Raw genomic sequence first — 19,843 nt, forward strand, 5'->3', positions numbered from 1 at the left:
TAATTGAACATATTAAGAAAACTTCAACCAACTATAAATCCACCATTTCTCAAAATTGATGGGTTTGACAGATTAAAAGTAGAAAATGAGAGAAAACTAGGTTTCACATTATTTTCACATTTCATCGTGATTTTTTCTATTTGACTTTTATAATCTATATTATGTGATTTTATAAAACGGAACCGCATGTCTCCAGTTAAAATTTCAACTGAACCAGACAATTGAGATCTCTTACCGGCAACAGTCATTAAACGGAGGTCTCTTACCGCTAAGAGTTTATGAAAACATTAACTAAACCAAAAGTTAAAATAACGGGCCAATGCATTTCATGAACTCTTACAGGTAAGATACCTTTGTTTAATTACTTTTATCGATAAGAGACCTTAACTATCTATTCCATTTTTCAACTAGAGAAAAGCCAAATCCCATATAAAAAAACACACCATTTAAGGTTTATTTAAAACCTTGAATTTTACTATTTTATTTTTTCAAATTTTTAGATAGTAATATTCAAGAAAATGTCCACGTATTAAATTGGAAAATATGAAAGATTCAAAATAAATACACATGATCAATACATGGCCAACAAGGGTGCCTTTCGGGCCATGAGAGTCCGCCATGAGTCACGTTTTAATAATTTAAATTTTTCATTTTGTAAACTCCTTAGTGTATATCATCAAAAATAAAAATAAAAAAAGGATCGATTCAATAATCTTAGCCAATTTAATTTATTACAATTGTATCTAAAAAAATGAATAATGAGTGTGTTGGAAAAACGACCATCCTTTTGTTTAATGACAAACACGATAAATTGAAAAGGCTAAAATTATCAAATTGATTTAATTTTTTTCAGGATTATATAAACGAAGAATCCTAAAAAATGCACGGTTTCAATAATTAAAATGGGACTCGTAGTGGGCCCAAGGGCCAGAACTACACATTTGAATATAGATTATGGAGAGGAGAAAAGCCTAATCTAAGAAAAAATACATACAAACAAACATACATAGACATATATGTATATATACACACGTGTTTCTGGTTTTAGAGGTCATCTGCAACAAAAAAAAATGATGAGAACATTCATACCTAGCAAATGAAGAGGGATTGTGTTTTGGATCTAGAAGTTTTCGAGGCTCTGCAAATCTTCAAGTCTCAAACTCGTTAGTTGAGGGAACGAGATGGTATAATTGTTGTTTTCTACTTTTCCTTCTTCTTCCCCCCCAATTTTCAATACTATTACTGTCAGCACTCGACAACACCTAACATTAAGTTATTCTAGTTTCGGTAATTGTCTGGCATATTGGACTAACCGACATTCACCAGTTTCTCACAGCGCAAGATGACCAGGTCTCTCAATTGTCGAAAGGACTCTGATGGAACTAAATTCCTATGCCATATCTCTGTTATCTTTGTTAGTCCAGTAATATACAATGTCTCCAAGGCAGGGAATGTAACCTGTAATATTCGTAACATAATTGTTAAACATTAGACTCCAAGGTCAGCATTATAACAAGTAGTACAATGTAGCCCAATAAATTGATGTTACTCTTAATTAGTCAATCATTTAAGTCCAATAAATTGGTTCTACTATGCTCTATTTAATGCCAAAACTTAAATTGTTGTCTCCATAAGAATTAATGATTTTCTTTTCATGTAATGGAAACTATAATAGATTGGAAGTAATAAATCTTTTTGTTGCATTAGTGCAACCTTTTGTCCTCCTTGTGCAATAGGTGTTGTGCACGTGTTGGTTTGAATGTTTTGATAGCAAATCATCAATTGAACATATTAAGAAAATTTCAACCCACTATAAATCCAGTCTTTCTCAAAATTGATTGGTTTGGCATATTAAAATTACAAAATGGGAGAAAATCAGGCTTTACACTATTTTCACATTTCATCATTATTTTTTCTATTTGAGTTTGATAATCTGTGTTCCGTGATTTTAGAAAATGGAATAGCTTGTCTCCAATAGAAATTTCAACTGGACCAGACAATTGAGATCTCTTACCAGTAAAAGTAATTAAAAAAAGTCTCTTACCACTAAGAGTTTATGAAAAGATTTAACTAAACCAAGAGCTAAAATAATGAGCCAATGCATTTCATAAACTCTTACTAGTAAGCGACCTCCGTTTAATGACTCTTATTAGTAAGAGACCTTAGCAGTCAAATCCATTTCATCTTTCGACAAGAGAAAAGCCAAATTCCCTTACAAAAACATGCCATTTGAGGTTTATCTAAAACCTTGAATTTTGCTGTTTTATTTTTTCAAGTTTTTTGATAGTAATATTTAAGCAAATGTCAAAGTATTAAATTGGAAAATATGAAAGATTCAAAATAAATACACATTATCAATAAATGACCAACAAGGGTGCCTTTCGGGCCGTGGGAGTCCACTATGAGTCACGTTTTGATGATTTAAAATTTTCATTTGCAAATTCCTCAGTGTATATCATCTAGAAAAAACATCAATCAAATAATCTTAGCCTATTTAATTTGTTACAATTGTATCTAAAAAAATGAATGATAAGTGTGTTGAAAAAAAAAATCATCCTTTTGTTTAATGACAAACACGATAAATAGAAAAGGCTAAAATTATCGAATTGATTTAATTTTTTTCAGGATTATATAAACGAAGAATCCTAAAAAAATGCACGGTTTGAATAATTAAAATGGAACTTCTAGTGGGCCTAAGTGCCAGAACAACACATTTGAATATAGATTATGGATAGGAGAAAAGCCTAATCTAAGAAAAAATACATACAACTATACATAACATACATATATATACATATATGTATATATATACACGTGTTTCTGGTTTTACAAGTCATCGGCAACAAAAAAGGATGAGGACATTCATACCTGGCTAGTGAAGAGGGATTGTGTTTCGGATCTAGAGGTGAAAAAGCTTTCGAGGCTCTGCAAATCTTCAAGTTTCAAACTCGTTAGTTGAGGGAACGAGATGGTATTATTGTTGTTTTCTGCTTTTTCTTCTTCTTCCCCCCTATTCTTCAATACTATTACTTTCAGCTCTTGACAACACCTAACATTAAGTTGTTGTAGTTTCGGTACTTGTCGAGGCATATAGGACGAACCAACATTCACCAGTTTATCACAGCGCAAGATGTCCACGTCTCTCAATTGTCGGAAGGACTCTGATGGAAGTAATTTTGTATCCCATATCTCAATTATCTTTGATAGTCCATCAATATACAATTTCTTCAAGGCAGGGAATGTAACCTACAACATTGATAACATAATTGTTATCATTAGACTCCAAGGTCGGCATTATAACAAGCAATACAATGTAGCCCAATAAATTGATTTTACTATGTTCCAATTAATGCCAAAACTTAAATTGTCGGTTCCATAACAATTAATGATTTTGTTTCATGTAATGGAAACTATTATAGATTGGAAGTAACAAATCTTTTTGTTGCATTAGTGCAACCTTTTGTCCTCATTGTCCAGTAGGTGTTGTGCAGGAGTTCGTTTGATTTTTTTTTATAGCAAATCATCAATTTAACATATTAAGAAAATTTCTACCCGTCATAAACCCACCCTTCCTCAAAATTGATGGGTTCGACGGATTAAAAGTACAAAATGAGAGAAAATAAGGCTTCACATGGTTTTCACATTTTATCATGATTTTTTCTATTTTACTTTGATAAACTGTGTTCTGTGATTTTATAAAAAGGAATCGCTTGTCTCCAGTTGAAATTTCAAATGGACCAGAAAATTGAGGTCTCTTACTTCTAAATGTCATTAAACGGAGGTCTCTTATCACTAAGAGTTTATGGAAACATTTTTCCTAAACCAAGAGTTAAAATAATGAACCAATGCATTTCATAAACTCTTACTGGTAAGAGGCCTTATCGGTAAGAGACCTGAACTGTCTGTTCCAGTTGAACTTTCAGCTAGAGAAAAGCCAAATTCCCTTTGAAAAACACAACATTTGCAGTTTATTTAAAACCTTGAATTTTACTATTTCATTTTTTCAAGTTTTAAGATAGTAATATTCAAACAAATGTCAAAGTATTAAATTAAAAGTATGAAAGAATCAATATAAATACACATTATCAATACATGGCCAACAAGGGTGCCTTTCCAGCCCTGGGAGTTAACCATGGGTCACGTTTTGATGATTTAAAATTTTCATTTTGTAAAGTCTTTACTGTATATCATCTAAAAAAATAAAGATTGATCCAATAATCTGAGCCTATTTAATTTATTACAATTGTATCTAAAAAAATGAATGATAAGTGTGTTTAAAAAAAAATTAAAAATATTTATAAAAAAAATCCTTTTGTTTAATGATAAACACGAACAGGCTAAAATTATCAAATTAATTTTTTTTTTCCAAATGATATAAATGAAGAATCCTAAAAAATGCACAGTTTGAATAATTAAAATGGGACTAGTAGTGGTCCCACGGGCCCGAATAACACATTTGAATGTAGATTATTGACAGGACGGAAGCCTAATCTAAGTAAAATACATACAAACATACATACATATACATATATGTATATGTACATATGTGTTTCTGGTTTTACAGGTCATGTGCAACAAAAACTGATGAGGCCATTCATACCTGGCTAGTGAAGAGGGATTGAGTTTCAAATCTAGATGTGAAAAAGCTTTTGAGGCTTTGCAAATCTTCAAGGGTCAAACTCGTTAGTTGAGGGAACGAGATGGTATTATTGTCGTTTTCTGCATTTTCTTCTTCTTCCCTCTCATTCTTCAATACTATTGCTTTCAGCTTTCGACAAAACCAAACATTAAGTTTTTCTAGTTTCGGTAATTTTTGAGGCATATTGGATGAACCGACATTCACCAATTTCTCACAGCACAAGATGTCCACGTCTCTCAATTGTCGAAAGGACTCTGATGGAACTAATTTCCTATCCCATATCTCTGTTATCTTTGTAAGTCCAATAACATACAATTTCTGCAAGGCAGGGAATGTAACCTGCAATATTCATGACATAATTGTTAAACATTAGACTCCATGGTTAGCATTAAAACAGGCAATACAATGTAGCCCAAGAAATTGATGTAACTCTTAATTAGTTAATCATTTAAGTCCAATAAATTGATGTTACTATGTTCCACTTAATGCCAAAACTTAAATTGTTGTTTCCATAACAATTATTGATTTTGTTTCATGTAATGGAAACTATAATCGATTGGAAGTAACAAATCTTTTTGTCGCATTAGTGCAACCTTTTGTCCTCATTGTGCAATAGGTGTTGTGCTTGAGTTCGTTTGATTGTTGTGACAGCAAATCATCAATTGAACATATTAGGAAAATTTTACCCGACTATAAATCCACTCTTTCTCAAAATCGATGGGTTTCGCAGATTAAAACTACAAAATGAGAGATAATTAGGATTTACATTATTTTCACATTTCACCTTGATTTTTTCTATTTGACTTTGCTAATCTGTGCTCTGTGATTTTAGAAAAGGGAATTGCTTATCTCCAGTTGAAGTTTCAACTGGACCAGACAGTTGAGATCTCTTACCGATAAAAGTCATTACACGGAGGTCTCTTACCGCTAAGAGTTTATGAAAAGATTTAACTAAACCAAAAGTTAAAATAATGAGCCAATGCATTTCATAAAGTCTTACTGGTAAGCGACCTCCATTTAATGACTCTTATCGTCAAGAGACCTTAACTGTCTATTCCATTTGATCTTTCAACTAGAGAAAAGCCAAATTCCCTTTTAAAAACATGCTATTTGGGGTTTATCTAAAAACTTGAATTTTACTATTTTATTTTTTTCAAGTTTTTAGAATGTAATATTCAAGCAAATGTCAAAGTATTAAATTGGAAAATATAAAAGATTCAAAATAAATGCACATTATCAATACATGGCCAACAAGGGTGCCTTTCGTGCCGTGGGAGTCCACCATGGGTCATGTTTTGATGATTTAAAATTTTCATTTTCTAAAGTCCTTAATGTATATCATCCAGAAAAAAGATCGATCCAATAATCTTAGCCTATTTAATTTATTACAATTGTATTTAAAAAAATGAATGATAAGTGTGTTGGAAAAAAAAATCCTTTTGTTTAATGACAAACACGATAAATTGAAAAGCCTAAACTTATTGAATTGATTTAATTTTTTTCGGGATTATATATACCAGGAATCCTAAAAAATGCACTGTTCGAGTAATTAAAATGAGACTCGTAGTGGGCCCAAGGGCCAGAAGAGCACATTTGAGTATAGATTATGGATAGGAGAAAAGCCTAATCTAAGTAAAAATACATACAAACATATACATATATGTATATATACACATGTGTTTTTGGTTTAATAGGTCATGTGCAACAAAAAAGGATGTGGACATTCATACCTGGCTAGTGAAGAGGGATTGTGTTTCGGATTTAGAGGAGAAAAAGCTTTCGAGGCTCTGCAAATCTTTAAGTCTCAAACTCCTTAGTTTAGGGAACGAGATGGTATTATTGTTGTTTTCTGCTTTTCCTTCTTCTTCCATCCCAATCTTCAATACTATTACTTTCAGCTCTCGACAACACCTAACATTAAGTTGTTGTAGTTTCGGTAATTGTCGGGACATATAGAACGAACCGACATTCACCAATTTCTCACAACGTAAGATGTCCACACCTCTCAATTGTCGGAAGGACTCTGATGGAAGTAATTTTGTATCCCATATCTCTATTATCTTTGTTAGTCCATCAATATACAATGTCTTCAAGGCAGGGAATGTAACCTGCAACATTGATAACATAGTTGTTAAACATTAGACTCCAAGGTCAACATTATAACAAGCAGTACAATGTAGCCCAATAAATTGATGTTACTCTTAATTAGTCAATCATTTAAGTCCAATAAATTGATTTTACTATGTTCCAATTAATGCCAAAACTAAAACTGTAGGTTCCATAAAAATTAATGATTTTGTTTCATGTAATGGAAACTATTGTAGATTGGAAGTAATAAATCTTTTTGTTGCATTAGTGCAACCTTTTGTCCTCATCGTTCAGTAGGTGTTGTGCACGAGTTGGTTTGATTTTTTTGACAGCAAATCATCAATTGAACATATTAAGTAAATTTCTACCCGCCATAAATCCACCCTTTCTCAAAATTAATAGATTCAACAAATTAAAAGTACAAAATGAGAGAAAATCAGGCCTCACATTATTTTCACATTTCATTGTGATTTTTTCTATTTGACTTTGATAATCTGTAAACTATGATTTTATAAAATAGAATCGCTTGTCTCTAGTTGAAATTTCAACTGGACTAGAAAATTGAGATCTCTTACCAATAAATGTCATTAAACGGGGTTCTCTAATCACTAAGAGTTTATGAAAACATTTAACTAAACCAAGAGCTAAAATAATGAGCCAATGCATTTCATAAACTCTTACTGGTAAGAGGCCTTCATTTAATGACTCTTATCGGTAAGAGACCTGGACTGTCTGTTCCATTTGAACTTTCAACTAGAGAAAAGCTAAATTCCCTTATAAAAACACACCATTTGAGGTTTATCTAAAACCTTGAATTTTATTATTTTATTTTTTCAAAGTTTTAGATAGTAATATTCACGCAAATGTCAAAGTATTAAATTGAAAATATGAAAGATTCAATATAAATACACAATATCAATACATGCCCAACAAGGGTGCCTTTCGGGCCCTGGGAGCCCACCATGGGTCACGTTTTGATGATTTGAAATTTTCATTTTGTAAAGTCCTTAGTGTATATCATCTAAAAAAAAAGATTGATCCAATAATCTAAACCTATTTAATTTATTACAATTGTATCTAAAGAAATGAATGATAAGTGTTTTTTTTTTTTTAAAAAAAAAAAAACTATCCTTTTGTTTAATGACAAACACAATAAATTGAAAAGGCTAAAATTACCAAATTGATTTAATATTTTTTTGCGGATGACATAAATGAAGAATCCTAAAACATGCACAATTCGAATAATTAAAATGGGACTCGTAGTGGGCCCACGGCCCCAAATAACACATTTGAATGTAGATTGTTGATAGGAGGGAAGCCTAATATAAGTAAAATACATACATACATATACATGTATGTATATATACATTTGTGTTTCTGGTTTTACAGGTGACGTGCAACAAACAACGATGAGGACGTTCATACCTGGCTAGTGAAGAGGGATTGTGTTTCGGATCTGGAGGTCAAAAAGCTTTCGAGGCTCTGCAAATCTTTAAGTTTCAAACGTGTTAGTTGAGGGAACGAGATGGTATTATTGTTGTTTTCAGCTTTTTCTTCTTGTTCTCCCCTATTCTTCAATGCTATTACTTTCAGCTCTCGACAAAAACTGACATTAAGTTGTTTTAGTTTCGGTAATTGTCGAGGAATATTGGACGAACCAACATTCACTAGTTTCTCACAGTGCAAGATGTCCACGTCTTTCAATTGTCGAAAGGACTCTGATGGAATTAATTTCCTATCCCATATCTCTGTTATCTTTGTAAGTCCAATAATATACAATTTCTTCAAGGCAGGGAATGTAACCTGCAATATTCGTGACATAATTGTTAAACATTAGACTCCAAGGTCAACATTAAAACAAGAAGTACAATGTAGCCCAATAAATTGATCTTACTCTTAATTATTCAATCATTTAAGTCCAATAAATTGATGTTACTATGTTCCCCTTAATGCCAAAACTTAAATTGTTGGTTCCATAACAATTAATTATTTTGTTTCATGTAATGGAAACTATAATAGATTGGAAGTAATAAATCTTTTTTGTTGCATTAGTGCAACCTTTTGTCCTCATTGTGCAATAGGTGTTGTGGTCAAGTGTGTTTGATTGTTTTGGCAACAAATCATCTATTGAACATATTAGGAAAATTTTAACCCACTATAAATCCACTCTTTCTCAAAATTGCTGGGTTTGGAAGAATAAAATTACAAAATTAGAGAAAATTAGACTTCACATTATTTTCACATTTCATCTTGATTTTTTCTATTTGACTTTGATAATCTGTGTTCCGTGATTTTAGAAAAGGGGATTGCTTGTCTCCAGTTGAAATTTCAACTGCACCAGACAGTTGAGATCTCTTACCGGTAAAAGCCATTAAACGGAGATCTCTTACCACTAAGAGTTTATGAAAAGATTTAAACTAAACCAAGAGTTAAAATAACAGGCCAATGCATTTCATAAACTCTTACGGGTAAGCAACCCCCGTTTGATGACTCTTATTGGTAAGAGACCTTAACTGTTTGTTCCATTTGATCTTTCAACTAGAGAAAAGCCAAATTCCCTTATAAAAACACGCCATTTGAGGTTTATCTAAAATCTTGAATTTTACTATTTCATTTTTTCAAGTTTTTAGATTGTAATATTCAAACAAATATCAAAGTATTAAATTGGAAAATATGAAAGATTCAAAATAAATACACATTATCAATACATGGCTAACAAGGGTGCCTTTCGGGCCGTGGAAGTCCACCATGGGTTACGTTTTGATGATTTGAAATTTTCATTGTGTAAAGTCTTTAGTGTATATCATCTAGAAAAAAGATCGATCTAATAGTCTAGCCTATTTAATTTTACAATTGTATCTAAAAAAATGAATGATAAATGTGTTGAAAAAACAAACACCATCCTTTTGTTTAATGAGAAACACGATAAATTGAAAAGCCAAAAATTATCGAACTGATTTAATTTTTTTCGGGATGATATAAACAAAGAATCCTAAAAAATGCACGGTTTGAATAATTAAAATGATACTCATAGTGGGCCCAATGGCCCAAACAACACATTTGATTATAGATTATGGATAGGAGAAAAGCCTAATCTAAGTAAAAATACATACAAACATACATACATATACATATAGGTATATATACACATGTGTTTCTGTTTTTACAGGTCATGTGCAACAAAAAAGGATGAGGATATTCATACCTGGCTAGTGAAGAGGGATTGTGTTTCGAATCTTGAGGTGAAAAAGCTTTCAAGGCTCTGCAACTGGACAAGTTTCAAACTCGTTAGTTGAGGGAACGAGATGGTATTATTGTTGTATTCTTCTTTTTCTTCTTCTTCCCCCCAATCATTCAATACTATCACTTTCAGCTCTTGACAAAAGCAAACATAAAGTTGTTGTAGTTTCGGTAATTGTCGGGGCATATAGGACGAACCAACATTCAGCAGTTTCTCACAGCGCAAGATGTCCACGTCTCTCAATTGTCGAAAGGGCTCTGATGGAAGTAGTTCCGTATCCCATATCTCTGTTATCTTTGTTAGTCCAGCAATATACAATGTCTTCAAGGCAGGAAATGTAACCTACAACATTGATAACATAATTGTTAAACATTAGACTCCAAGGTCAACATTATAACAAGCAATACAACGTAGCCCAATAAATTGATGTTAATCTTAATTAGTCAATCATTTAAGTCCAATAAATTGATTTTACTATGTTCCAATTAATGCCAAGACTTAAATTGTTGTTTCCATAACAATTATTGATTTTGTCTCATCTTATAGAAACTATGATAGATTGGAAGTAATAAATCTTTTTGTTGCATTAGTGCAACCTTTTGTCCTCATTGTGCAATAGGTGTTGTGCACAAGTTGGTTTGATTGTTTTGACAGCAAATAATCAATTTAACATATTAAAAAATTTCAACCCACCCTAAATCCACCCTTTCTCAAAATTGATGGGTTTGACAAATTTAAAGTACAAAATGAGAGAAAATTAGGATTTGCATTATTTTCATATTTCATCGTGATTTTTTCTATTAAACTTTGATAACCTGTGTTCTATGAATTTATAAAAGGTAATCGCTTGTCTCTAGTTGAAATTTCCACTTGACAAGACAGTTTAGATCTCTTGCCGATAAAAGTCATTAAACGGAGGTTTCTTCCCGTTAAGAGTTTATGAAAAATTTAACTAATCCAAGAGTTAAAATAATGGGCCAGTACATTTCATAAACTATTAATGGTTGGAGGCCTTTGTTTAATGACTCTTATCGGAAAGAGATCTGAACTGTCTGTTCGATTTGAACTTTCAACTAGAGAAAAGCTAAATTCCCTTATAAAAACACACCATTTGAGGTTTATCTAAAACCTTGAATTTTACTATTTTATTTTTTCAAGTTTTTAGATAGTAATATTCAAGCAAATGTCAAACTATTAAATTGAAAAGTATGAAAGATTCAATATAAATATACATTATCAATACATGTCCAACAAGGGTGCCTTTCGGGCCCTGGGAATCCACCATGGGTCATGTTTTAATGATTTAAAATTTTCATTTTGTAAAGTCCTTAGTGTATATCATCTATAAAATAAAATAATAAAAAAAAGATTGATCCAATATTCTGAGCCTATTTAATTTATTACAATTGTATCTAAAAAAATGAACCATAAGTGTGTTCGGGAAAAAAATAAAAATATAAAATAAAAAAACCATCCTTCTACTTAATGACAAACACGATAAATTGGAAAAGGCTAAAATTATCAAATTGATTTAATTTTTTTTTTTTGCGGATGATATAATTGAAGAATCCTAAAAAATGCATGGTTTGAATAATTAAAATGGGACTCGTAGTGGGCCCACAGGCCCAAATAACACATTTGAATGTAGATTATTGTTAGGAGGGAAGTCTAATCTAGGTAAAATACATACAAGCATACATACATTTACATATATGTATATATACATTTGTGTTTCTGGTTTTACAGGTCATGTGCAACAAAAACTGATGAGGACATTCATACCTGGCTGAAGAGGGATTGTGCTTTAGATCTAGAGGTGAAAAAGCTTTTGAGGCTCTGCAAATCTTCAAGTCTCAAACTCGTTAGTTGAGGGAATGAGATGGTATTATTGTTGTTTTTAGCTTTTTCTTCTTCTTTCCCCCCATTCTTCAATACTATTACTTTCAGCTCTCGACAAAAACTGACATTAAGTTTTTCTAGTTTTGGTAATTGTTGCGGCATATTAAACGAACCGACATTCACCAGTTTCTCACAGCGCAAGATGTCCACGTCTCTCAATTGTTGAAAGAACTCTGATAGAAGTAATTTCCTATCCCATATCTCTGTTATCTTTGTTAGTCCAATAATATACAATGTCTCCAAGGCAGGGAATGTAACCTGCAGCATTCATAACACAATTGTTAAACATTAGACTCCAAGGTCAGCATTATAACAACAGTACAATGTATCCCAATAAATTGATGTTAGTCTTAATTAGTCAATCATTTTAAGTCCAATAAATTGATTTTACTATGTTCCACTTAATGCCAAAACTTAAATTGTTGGTTCCATAACAATTAATGATTATTCACCCAAAAACAATTAATGATTTTGTTTCATGTAATAGAAACTATAATAGATTGGAAGTAATACATTGTGCAATAGGTGTTGTGCACGCGTTGGTTTGATTGGTTTGACAACAAATCAACAATTGAACATATTAAGAAATTTTCAACCCACCATAAATCCACCCTTTCTCAAAATTGATTGTTCGACAAATTAAAAGTACAAAATGAGGGAAAATCAGGCTTCACATTCTGTTCACATTTCATCGTGATTTTTTCTATTTGGCTTTGATAATCTGTGTTCTATATGATTTTATAAAAGGGAATCGCTTGTCTCCAGTTGAAATTTCAACTGGACAAGACAGTTGAGATCTCTTACCAATAAAAGTCATTAAACGGAGGTCTCTTCCCTCTAAGAGTTTAAGAAAAATTTAACTAAACAAAGAGTTAAAATTTCATAAACCCTTACTGGTAAGAGACCTCCGTTTAATGACTCTTATCAGTATGCGACCTTAACTGTCTGTTCCATTTGAAGTTTCAACTAGAGAAAAGCCAAGTCCCTTATAAAAACACACCATTTGAGGTTTATTGAAAATACAGATTGTCCCATGTGATCTTAGAAATTGCATGTTGCTCCTTTAAGTTTCCAGTCATATAACAAATCGCTCTTTCCATTAATAAATCAAGTCAATTAATATTTTTAATAATGGCATAAATATATTTCAATTAACAATTCAAGTAATTTTAGTGTTATATAAGAGAGTAATTAGAAATTTTATTTTTTCTAATAATTCAGTTAAACAAAAAATTCTAACAATGGAGTATTTATAATTTCTAAAACCATAAAGAGTAATTTATATTTTAAGCAAATATCAAGGTATGTATTTATAATTTACCCTACTTTTAAATTGAGAAAATCATGCGATATGTGTAAGTATTTGACCTATGGAATAGAAAAAAAAATTAAAATTAATCATCAGGTGCCTTTGCTAGTAAGGTTTTTATTGTGTAGGCTTTTCAGCTCATTTAAGTCAATTGCAATTCTATTTGACCTTCAGTATGGTGTGAAAGTAATAATTTTCCCTATTATGAAACTCTTGTAGAATTTTTATCTATCGAAATAGAAAACCATAGTCGCAAGATTAATCAAAAAATGAAATACAGATGTGTCATAAAATGTAGGTCTCACATCATGTGGACCTCCTATGTTCAAGGATGAATCTAGGATAATCAGTATAGGGGTGCAAATTTGGAGGTGTAAATCCTTATTGTTTTAATTATTTTAGATTTTCTAGCATAATATATGATATTTTTCAGATTTTCGGTGGTGCGGTCGCCTCCCTCCGCACCCCCCCTAGATCCACCCTTGGGACCTCACCTCATGTGAGATATCTATATTATATTATGTGTTTAGTTTTTGTGTTTTTCATATTGATATAGCAAGATTGGCCCCTAATAAATGTAACACTAAAGTAAAATTAATTGAGCTTTAAGTTGTTATTGATTAATTGCTAGTAACAACTCAAGCCAGCATGCATAATCCATCAATTAATGCAGTTTTTAAATTGGATCAATGGTTGGGATTGAACTTCCAAGAAGTTTCGTAAGATGTTTTGGGTAGGGGCAAGTAACATTTTCATAATGGCGAGGTTGTGGGAGTCGATCTCTGACCTCTAATTAGCAATGTTATCAACGCAAAAATCTAAATTTGGAGGGAGGACAAATAAATAAATAAATAAATAATCAAACAACTTTAATAAAAGCGTTATTACAAGCCAAAATGCTTGCATAATGTTGGCAAAATGATTTAAGTGTGAACAATACAGCCTTCTCCAGTTTCCCAACAATTTATCTTCCTCATTGGCCACCAGATAGACATTTCCAATTAGCTTATACGATTCTTCTAGCATCTCCCTTTACTACACAAACAAATCCCTTCTAAACTTTAGATTCCATTGAGGACTTGCATCATGCATGTGGCTTGATTGTTAGCCAATGTACTGCGTGGATGATTGTGATTGGTTGAGATATGATTCTATCACACCATATTCGAGATATTTGTGTAAGTTTTCTAAACACAACTGTATATTGATTGAATTGATTGAACAAAGAATACATACATCATTTATATAGAGTACCACTAATTCCTAATCCTACATGAATACATCACTGAGATATATAGAAGTCTAACAGATATAAGACACTTATTCCTAATCCTAGGAGAAAACATATTCTCACATCCCCGCTCAAACTCAAGGTGTTTTAGCAGAAAACACTGAGAGTTTGTCAAGAAAAAACTGAAACCGAGCAGTGGTGTGAGTCTTAGTGAAGAAGTCAGCAAGTTGCAGAGCCGAAGAGACAAAATGAAGGGAGATAAGGCCAGACTGCAGATGCTGACGGACGAAGTGACAATCAAGCTCAATATGCTTTGTCCGTTCATGGAAGACAGTGTTATGAGCAATTTGAATAGCACATCGGTTGTCACAATAGAGAGAGGTTGGGGAAGATTGAGGAACGCCCAACTCAGATAAGAGATTACGAAGCCAGATAATTTCAGCAGTAGCATAAGCCATAGCACGATACTCAGCTTTGGCAATAGAACGGGCAACAACAGTCTGTTTCTTGCTTTTCCAAGAAATTAGGAAATCGCCAAGAAACATACAGAAACCAGAAGTAGATTTACGATCATTAACATCACCAGCCCAATCAACATCAGCATAAGCCACCGAGTCTAAGGAAGAAGTAGAAGAGAACAGCAAGCCCTGAAAGATAGTATTGCGAAGATAACGAAGAATCCGAAGCAAAACAGCCCAATGTGTAGAGCGAGGGACAGAAACAAACTGACGAATCACATGGACAACATAGGCAAGATCAAGGCGAGTAACTGTCAGATAGACTAAGCAACCCACAAGCTCGCGATATAACGTAGGATCATCTAGAGGAACCCCATCAGTAGTGTTGAGCTTTACATTAAGCTCAATGAGGGTATCAGACAGCTTAGTGTTAGTAAGTCTGGCACGATGGATAACCTCGTTAGCATACTTAGTCTGGGACAGAAAGTAACCCTTGGGAGAAGAAGCCACCTCAATGCCAAGAAAATACCGCAATGGTCCCAGATCCTTCATTTCGAAGGTGCGGAAGAGATGCTGCTTGACCTCAGAGATAGTAGCAGAGTCAGAGCCAGTGATGATCATATCATCTACATATAGTAAGAGAGCAACAAAACTAGCCAAGGTATGTCTTAGAAATAAAGCAGAGTCGGAAGCAGAAGAATGAAACCCAAGCTCGGTAACAGCAGTCTGAAAGCGATCATACCAAGCACGAGGAGATTGCTTCAGACCATATAGAGCACGCTGAAGACGACAGACTTGGCCAGAGGAATGGTGAAGACCAGGGGGAGGACGCATGTAAACCTCCTCAGTGAGATGGCCATTAAGAAAAGCATTCTTAACATCCATCTGATAAAGAGGCCAAGAACGAACAGCAGCGACAAAAATCAAAGTACGGACAGTAGTCATCTTGGCAACAGGAGCAAATGTCTCCTCAAAATCAATACCATACTCCTGGGAGAAACCTTTGGCCACCAAACGAGCTTTGTAGTGCTCAAGAGAACCATCAGAATGAGTCTTGACTTTGTAAACCCATTTGCAACCAACCAGATTCTTACCAGCAGGTAAAGGAACCAACTCCCAAGTACTAGTTTTCTGTAGAGCAAACAACTCATCCTCCATAGTTTGAACCCAATGAGGATCTTGATAGGCCTCCTTGTAAGACTGAGGTTCTGCAAAAGAGTGAATAGCAGACAAAAAGGTACTATAAGAAGTAAAAAAAAAAAAGTATTAGACCAACCCAACCTTTTTAGAGGATGACGCGCTCGAAGAGGATATCGGTGTGTAGTAGGATTAGAGTCGTCAAAAGTAAGAGGATCAGCAGCAGGGGTAGAGACATCTAGTAGAGGAGGAGCCTTGCGACGAGAATAAACTAACAACAGAGGAGAAGAATGAGGAGAAGACAAATGAGGAGAAGTAGTCAGAGGTGAAGTAGGACGAGAAGATGGAATAAACTCAGGAGGAACTGTGGATATGTACTCATCAGATGGGACCTCAGAAGGAAATGGATCAATATGAACCAAATCCTCTTTGGAAACGGGGCGGTGAGAGGAGGAAGCTGAAAATAAGATAGACGTTCGAGAAAGGCAACATGGCGGGAGACATAAAGGCGACGAGAAACAGGGTCATAACAGCGATAACCTTTCTGAGTGAGACTATATCCCAAAAAAACACATAGGACAGACCGGACACTAAGTTTAGTCCTATCTTTACGGGGTAAAAGGACAAAACACGCAGACCCAAACACACGAAGGAGAGAGTAATTAGGAAGTTGAGAAAATAGAGCCTCATAAGGAGACCGACCAGAAAGAATGGGGATAGGCATACAGTTGAGAAGAAAAGCAGCAGTAAGAACTGCCTCACCCCAAAACGGAGCTGGAACGGAGGCAGAGAGAAGAAGAGACCTAGCTGTTTCAAGAAGATGATGGTGTTTACGCTCAGCTCGGCCATTTTGGGCAGGTGTATCAGTACAAGAAGTTTGGTGAATGGTACCCAAGTTGGCCAAATATTCACAGAATTCAATTTTAAAGTATTCCCCACCCAAGTCAGACTGCAACAATTTAATAGTAGATTCAAACTGTGTAGTGACCATAGACTGGAAAGTACGATATATCTGGTAGAAGTTAGACTTATGAGTCATAAGATAAACTCACGTGTAACGGGTGCAATCATCAATAAAAGACACATAGTATACTGAACCCCCTTTAGTGAGAACAGGAGAGGGTCTCTAGATATCAGTATGCATAAGAGAAAAAGGAGAAACAGAAATAGATGTACTTTTATTAAAAGGTAAAGCTGACATTTTGGCAAGTTTACACCCCCGACATTCATCAATTTGACTAGGAGAAACTTTACCCAACAATCCTGACTGAGCTAAAGACCGTAAGCGGTCAACAGACAAATGACCGAGATGAGAATACCATAAGTAAAACTGACTCGACTGAGAATCTAATTAAAATAAGAAAAGTGCAACTGGAGAGGTAGATAAGGGGAGATGCAAGCTTTCAACCACATAGAGATCTCCAACTCTACGGCCGGTCCCAATTTGCTTCTTAGACACCCGATCCTGTACACAAAAAACAGAAGAGGAAAAGATAACATCAAAACCAGACACATCAAGTTGACTGATAGATAATAAACTGACAGATAACTGAGGGACATAAAGAACAAAAGAAATAGTAACAGTAGACATGGCAGATGGTAAGACAGACCCAATAGACAAAACAGACATACCAGACCCATTAGCAGTACTAATAGTAATAGGAACAGGTGGGGGAATATAGTTTTGAAGTAAGGAAATGTGAGGAGTCATATGATGAGTGGCACCAAAATCAAAAATCCAGACAGAAGAAGGGATACCTGAAGAGGACCCCAGCAAACCTGAATAAAGAGAGGTAAGAGCGGAAGCAGATGGCGATAGCTGAGTATTGGACAAGATATGCTGAAGTTGTGCAACCTGAGCACTCAAGGAAGCCAAGTCAGGATCGGGAGCCAGAGTAGAAGCAGTATAAGCAGTAGGAGGTCGGAAAGTAACCGATGTAGGACCGCAGAACTGTGTCTGAGAAGACAGGGCAGGCTGATGTCCCTTCTTGGGACAGTTGTTCTTCCAATGACCCCTCTGATGGCAGAAAGCACACCCACCTGGCCCTAATGGTCCTCTTTTGGGTTTCACAGTGGCCTGAAGCTGATGAGGAGGAGGGGTCGATAACAAGGGCAGCTTGACAGAAGCCAAGAACACAGAAGGAGGCAAAATCTGACTGGTCGTCTTAAGACGGGTTTCCTCAGAGAAGAGTTCACGAACAATAGCATCCACAGAGGGAAGAGGAGATCGGTGAAGGATGCCACCTCGAATAGCCTCATACTGAGGAGAGAGAGCTGTTAAGAACTGGACTAAACGACCTTGTTCCCGAAACTCGATATAAGTGTCTAGTATCTTGAGACTAGGTGGTTCCATAAGAGCCAACTGATCCCAGAGACCTATCATCTCAATATAGAAGTCCTGAATAGTTTGTTCCCGCTGACGAGCACTCTGAATAGTTGTTTCCAACTCATACCGCTTGGCAAAGTTGGACTGCTGATAAACACCGAGTAAATAATCCCACACTTCTTTGGCAGTACTGTACTTGGAAAACATCATTCCAATACGGTCATCCACAGAATTATGAAACCAGGTTAGAACTTGGGCATTATCACAATCCCAAGTATCACAGGAAGTCAGATATCCATCCTCCTTCAGGTCTAATGGTCGCGGAACAGAACCAGAAACATAACCCCATTTTTGTTCGACCGAGAAGAAAATTTTTCATAACACTAGACCAATAAGGATAGTTGTCACCAGTAAGTTTGCATTTAATAGCCTAAATTTTATCTTCTGACATTATGATAAACCAGAAGGAAAAGAGGGGACAAAGTGTGATAACCAGCCAAAAAAAAAAAAACTACGGGGTCAAAGTATAATAATCAGGAACTTGTTTGGTCCAAAGAAGAATGAAGGAGAACTGGTGGTCACGAAAGACAGCCGTAGGTCAACTTCAAACCACACACACAGAGACAGAGAGAGAGAGAGAGATTGAGGGAAAGAGAGAAAGACAAGAGTCGAAGTCGACTCTGGAGCAGCCGGCATAGACAGCGCTTCGATCGCGCGAAGTGAAGCAGGAGAGAACCAACGACGACGACGATGACTCGAGTCCAGTGACAGATTACGAACCAAAGGATAGGGTTTTCACGAATGGGTTGCGAGGTAGAGTGCCAGGGAGATGAACCAGATGACAGACGAAGGACAAATAGAGACCTTCGCTCGAACCAGACGAACACAGAAGAAACAGAGGAAGTCATGACCTGCGACTTAGAGAGAAAATACTAGAGGGCTGATTTTCGAGATACTATTTGTGATTAACTCACAGAGAGCTTCTAGGGTTTCGGTTCAAACCTTGCTCTGATACCATGTAAGTTTTCTAAACACAACTGTATATTAGATTGAATTGATTGAACAAAGAATACATACATCATTTATATAGAGGACACTTATTCCTAATCCTAAGAGAACACATATTCTCACAGAGTAGAACTTGAGTCTTTGTAGAAGACAGATTCTTAGGTTGGATAAGTTGAGACTCTTGTGAGAGGTCTGTCCTAATCCCACTAGGATAGATGAGACCTGGATTAGTGTTATTTTTGTAGAGAATAAGTGTAGTAAGATTTATAAGATAAGGAGAACACTAGTTCTCATATAAAAAGAGGCACATGTGGGTCAAAGGTACGTTTTTACTGGTGAGTTAATTGCTTGAGTTGTTACTGTTTGATTATCTTTGAGAGACATTGTTACTGACTTAATCGTCAGAATGCCCTCCCAGTTTCTTTGTTTCAAATTTTGAATTTCATCTAGTACACGTACTCTTCAACTTTGTTCTTTGAATCTTTATAAACGATTCAATTTAGTTAT

The 19,843-nt window shown here is 34.7% G+C and overlaps 1 protein-coding gene across 3 annotated transcripts in view; it reads right to left on the minus strand.

Annotated features, from left to right (window-relative positions):
* Window positions 1-989: 989 nt before the first annotated feature.
* The window catches only part of LOC114317604 (uncharacterized), a 47,982-nt gene continuing 29,128 nt past the window's right edge, over window positions 990-19,843 (minus strand). For all 3 annotated transcript variants that reach the window (XM_082878864.1, XM_082878863.1, XM_082878865.1), the window contains 7 exons: window positions 11,751-12,125; window positions 9,933-10,310; window positions 8,153-8,530; window positions 6,370-6,747; window positions 4,601-4,978; window positions 2,869-3,246; window positions 990-1,458 (listed from right to left, as the gene is read on the minus strand). In XM_082878864.1, coding sequence (XP_082734990.1) covers window positions 1,309-1,458; window positions 2,869-3,246; window positions 4,601-4,978; window positions 6,370-6,747; window positions 8,153-8,530; window positions 9,933-10,310; window positions 11,751-12,125 — 2,415 coding nt within the window. In that variant the 3' untranslated portion in view covers window positions 990-1,308. The remainder of the gene's footprint in view (window positions 1,459-2,868; window positions 3,247-4,600; window positions 4,979-6,369; window positions 6,748-8,152; window positions 8,531-9,932; window positions 10,311-11,750; window positions 12,126-19,843) is intronic.

The sequence above is a fragment of the Camellia sinensis genome, chromosome 7 (genome assembly GCF_055761805.1).
Source record: "Camellia sinensis isolate YWXY chromosome 7, ASM5576180v1, whole genome shotgun sequence".
Classification (NCBI taxonomy): Eukaryota; Viridiplantae; Streptophyta; class Magnoliopsida; order Ericales; family Theaceae; genus Camellia; species Camellia sinensis.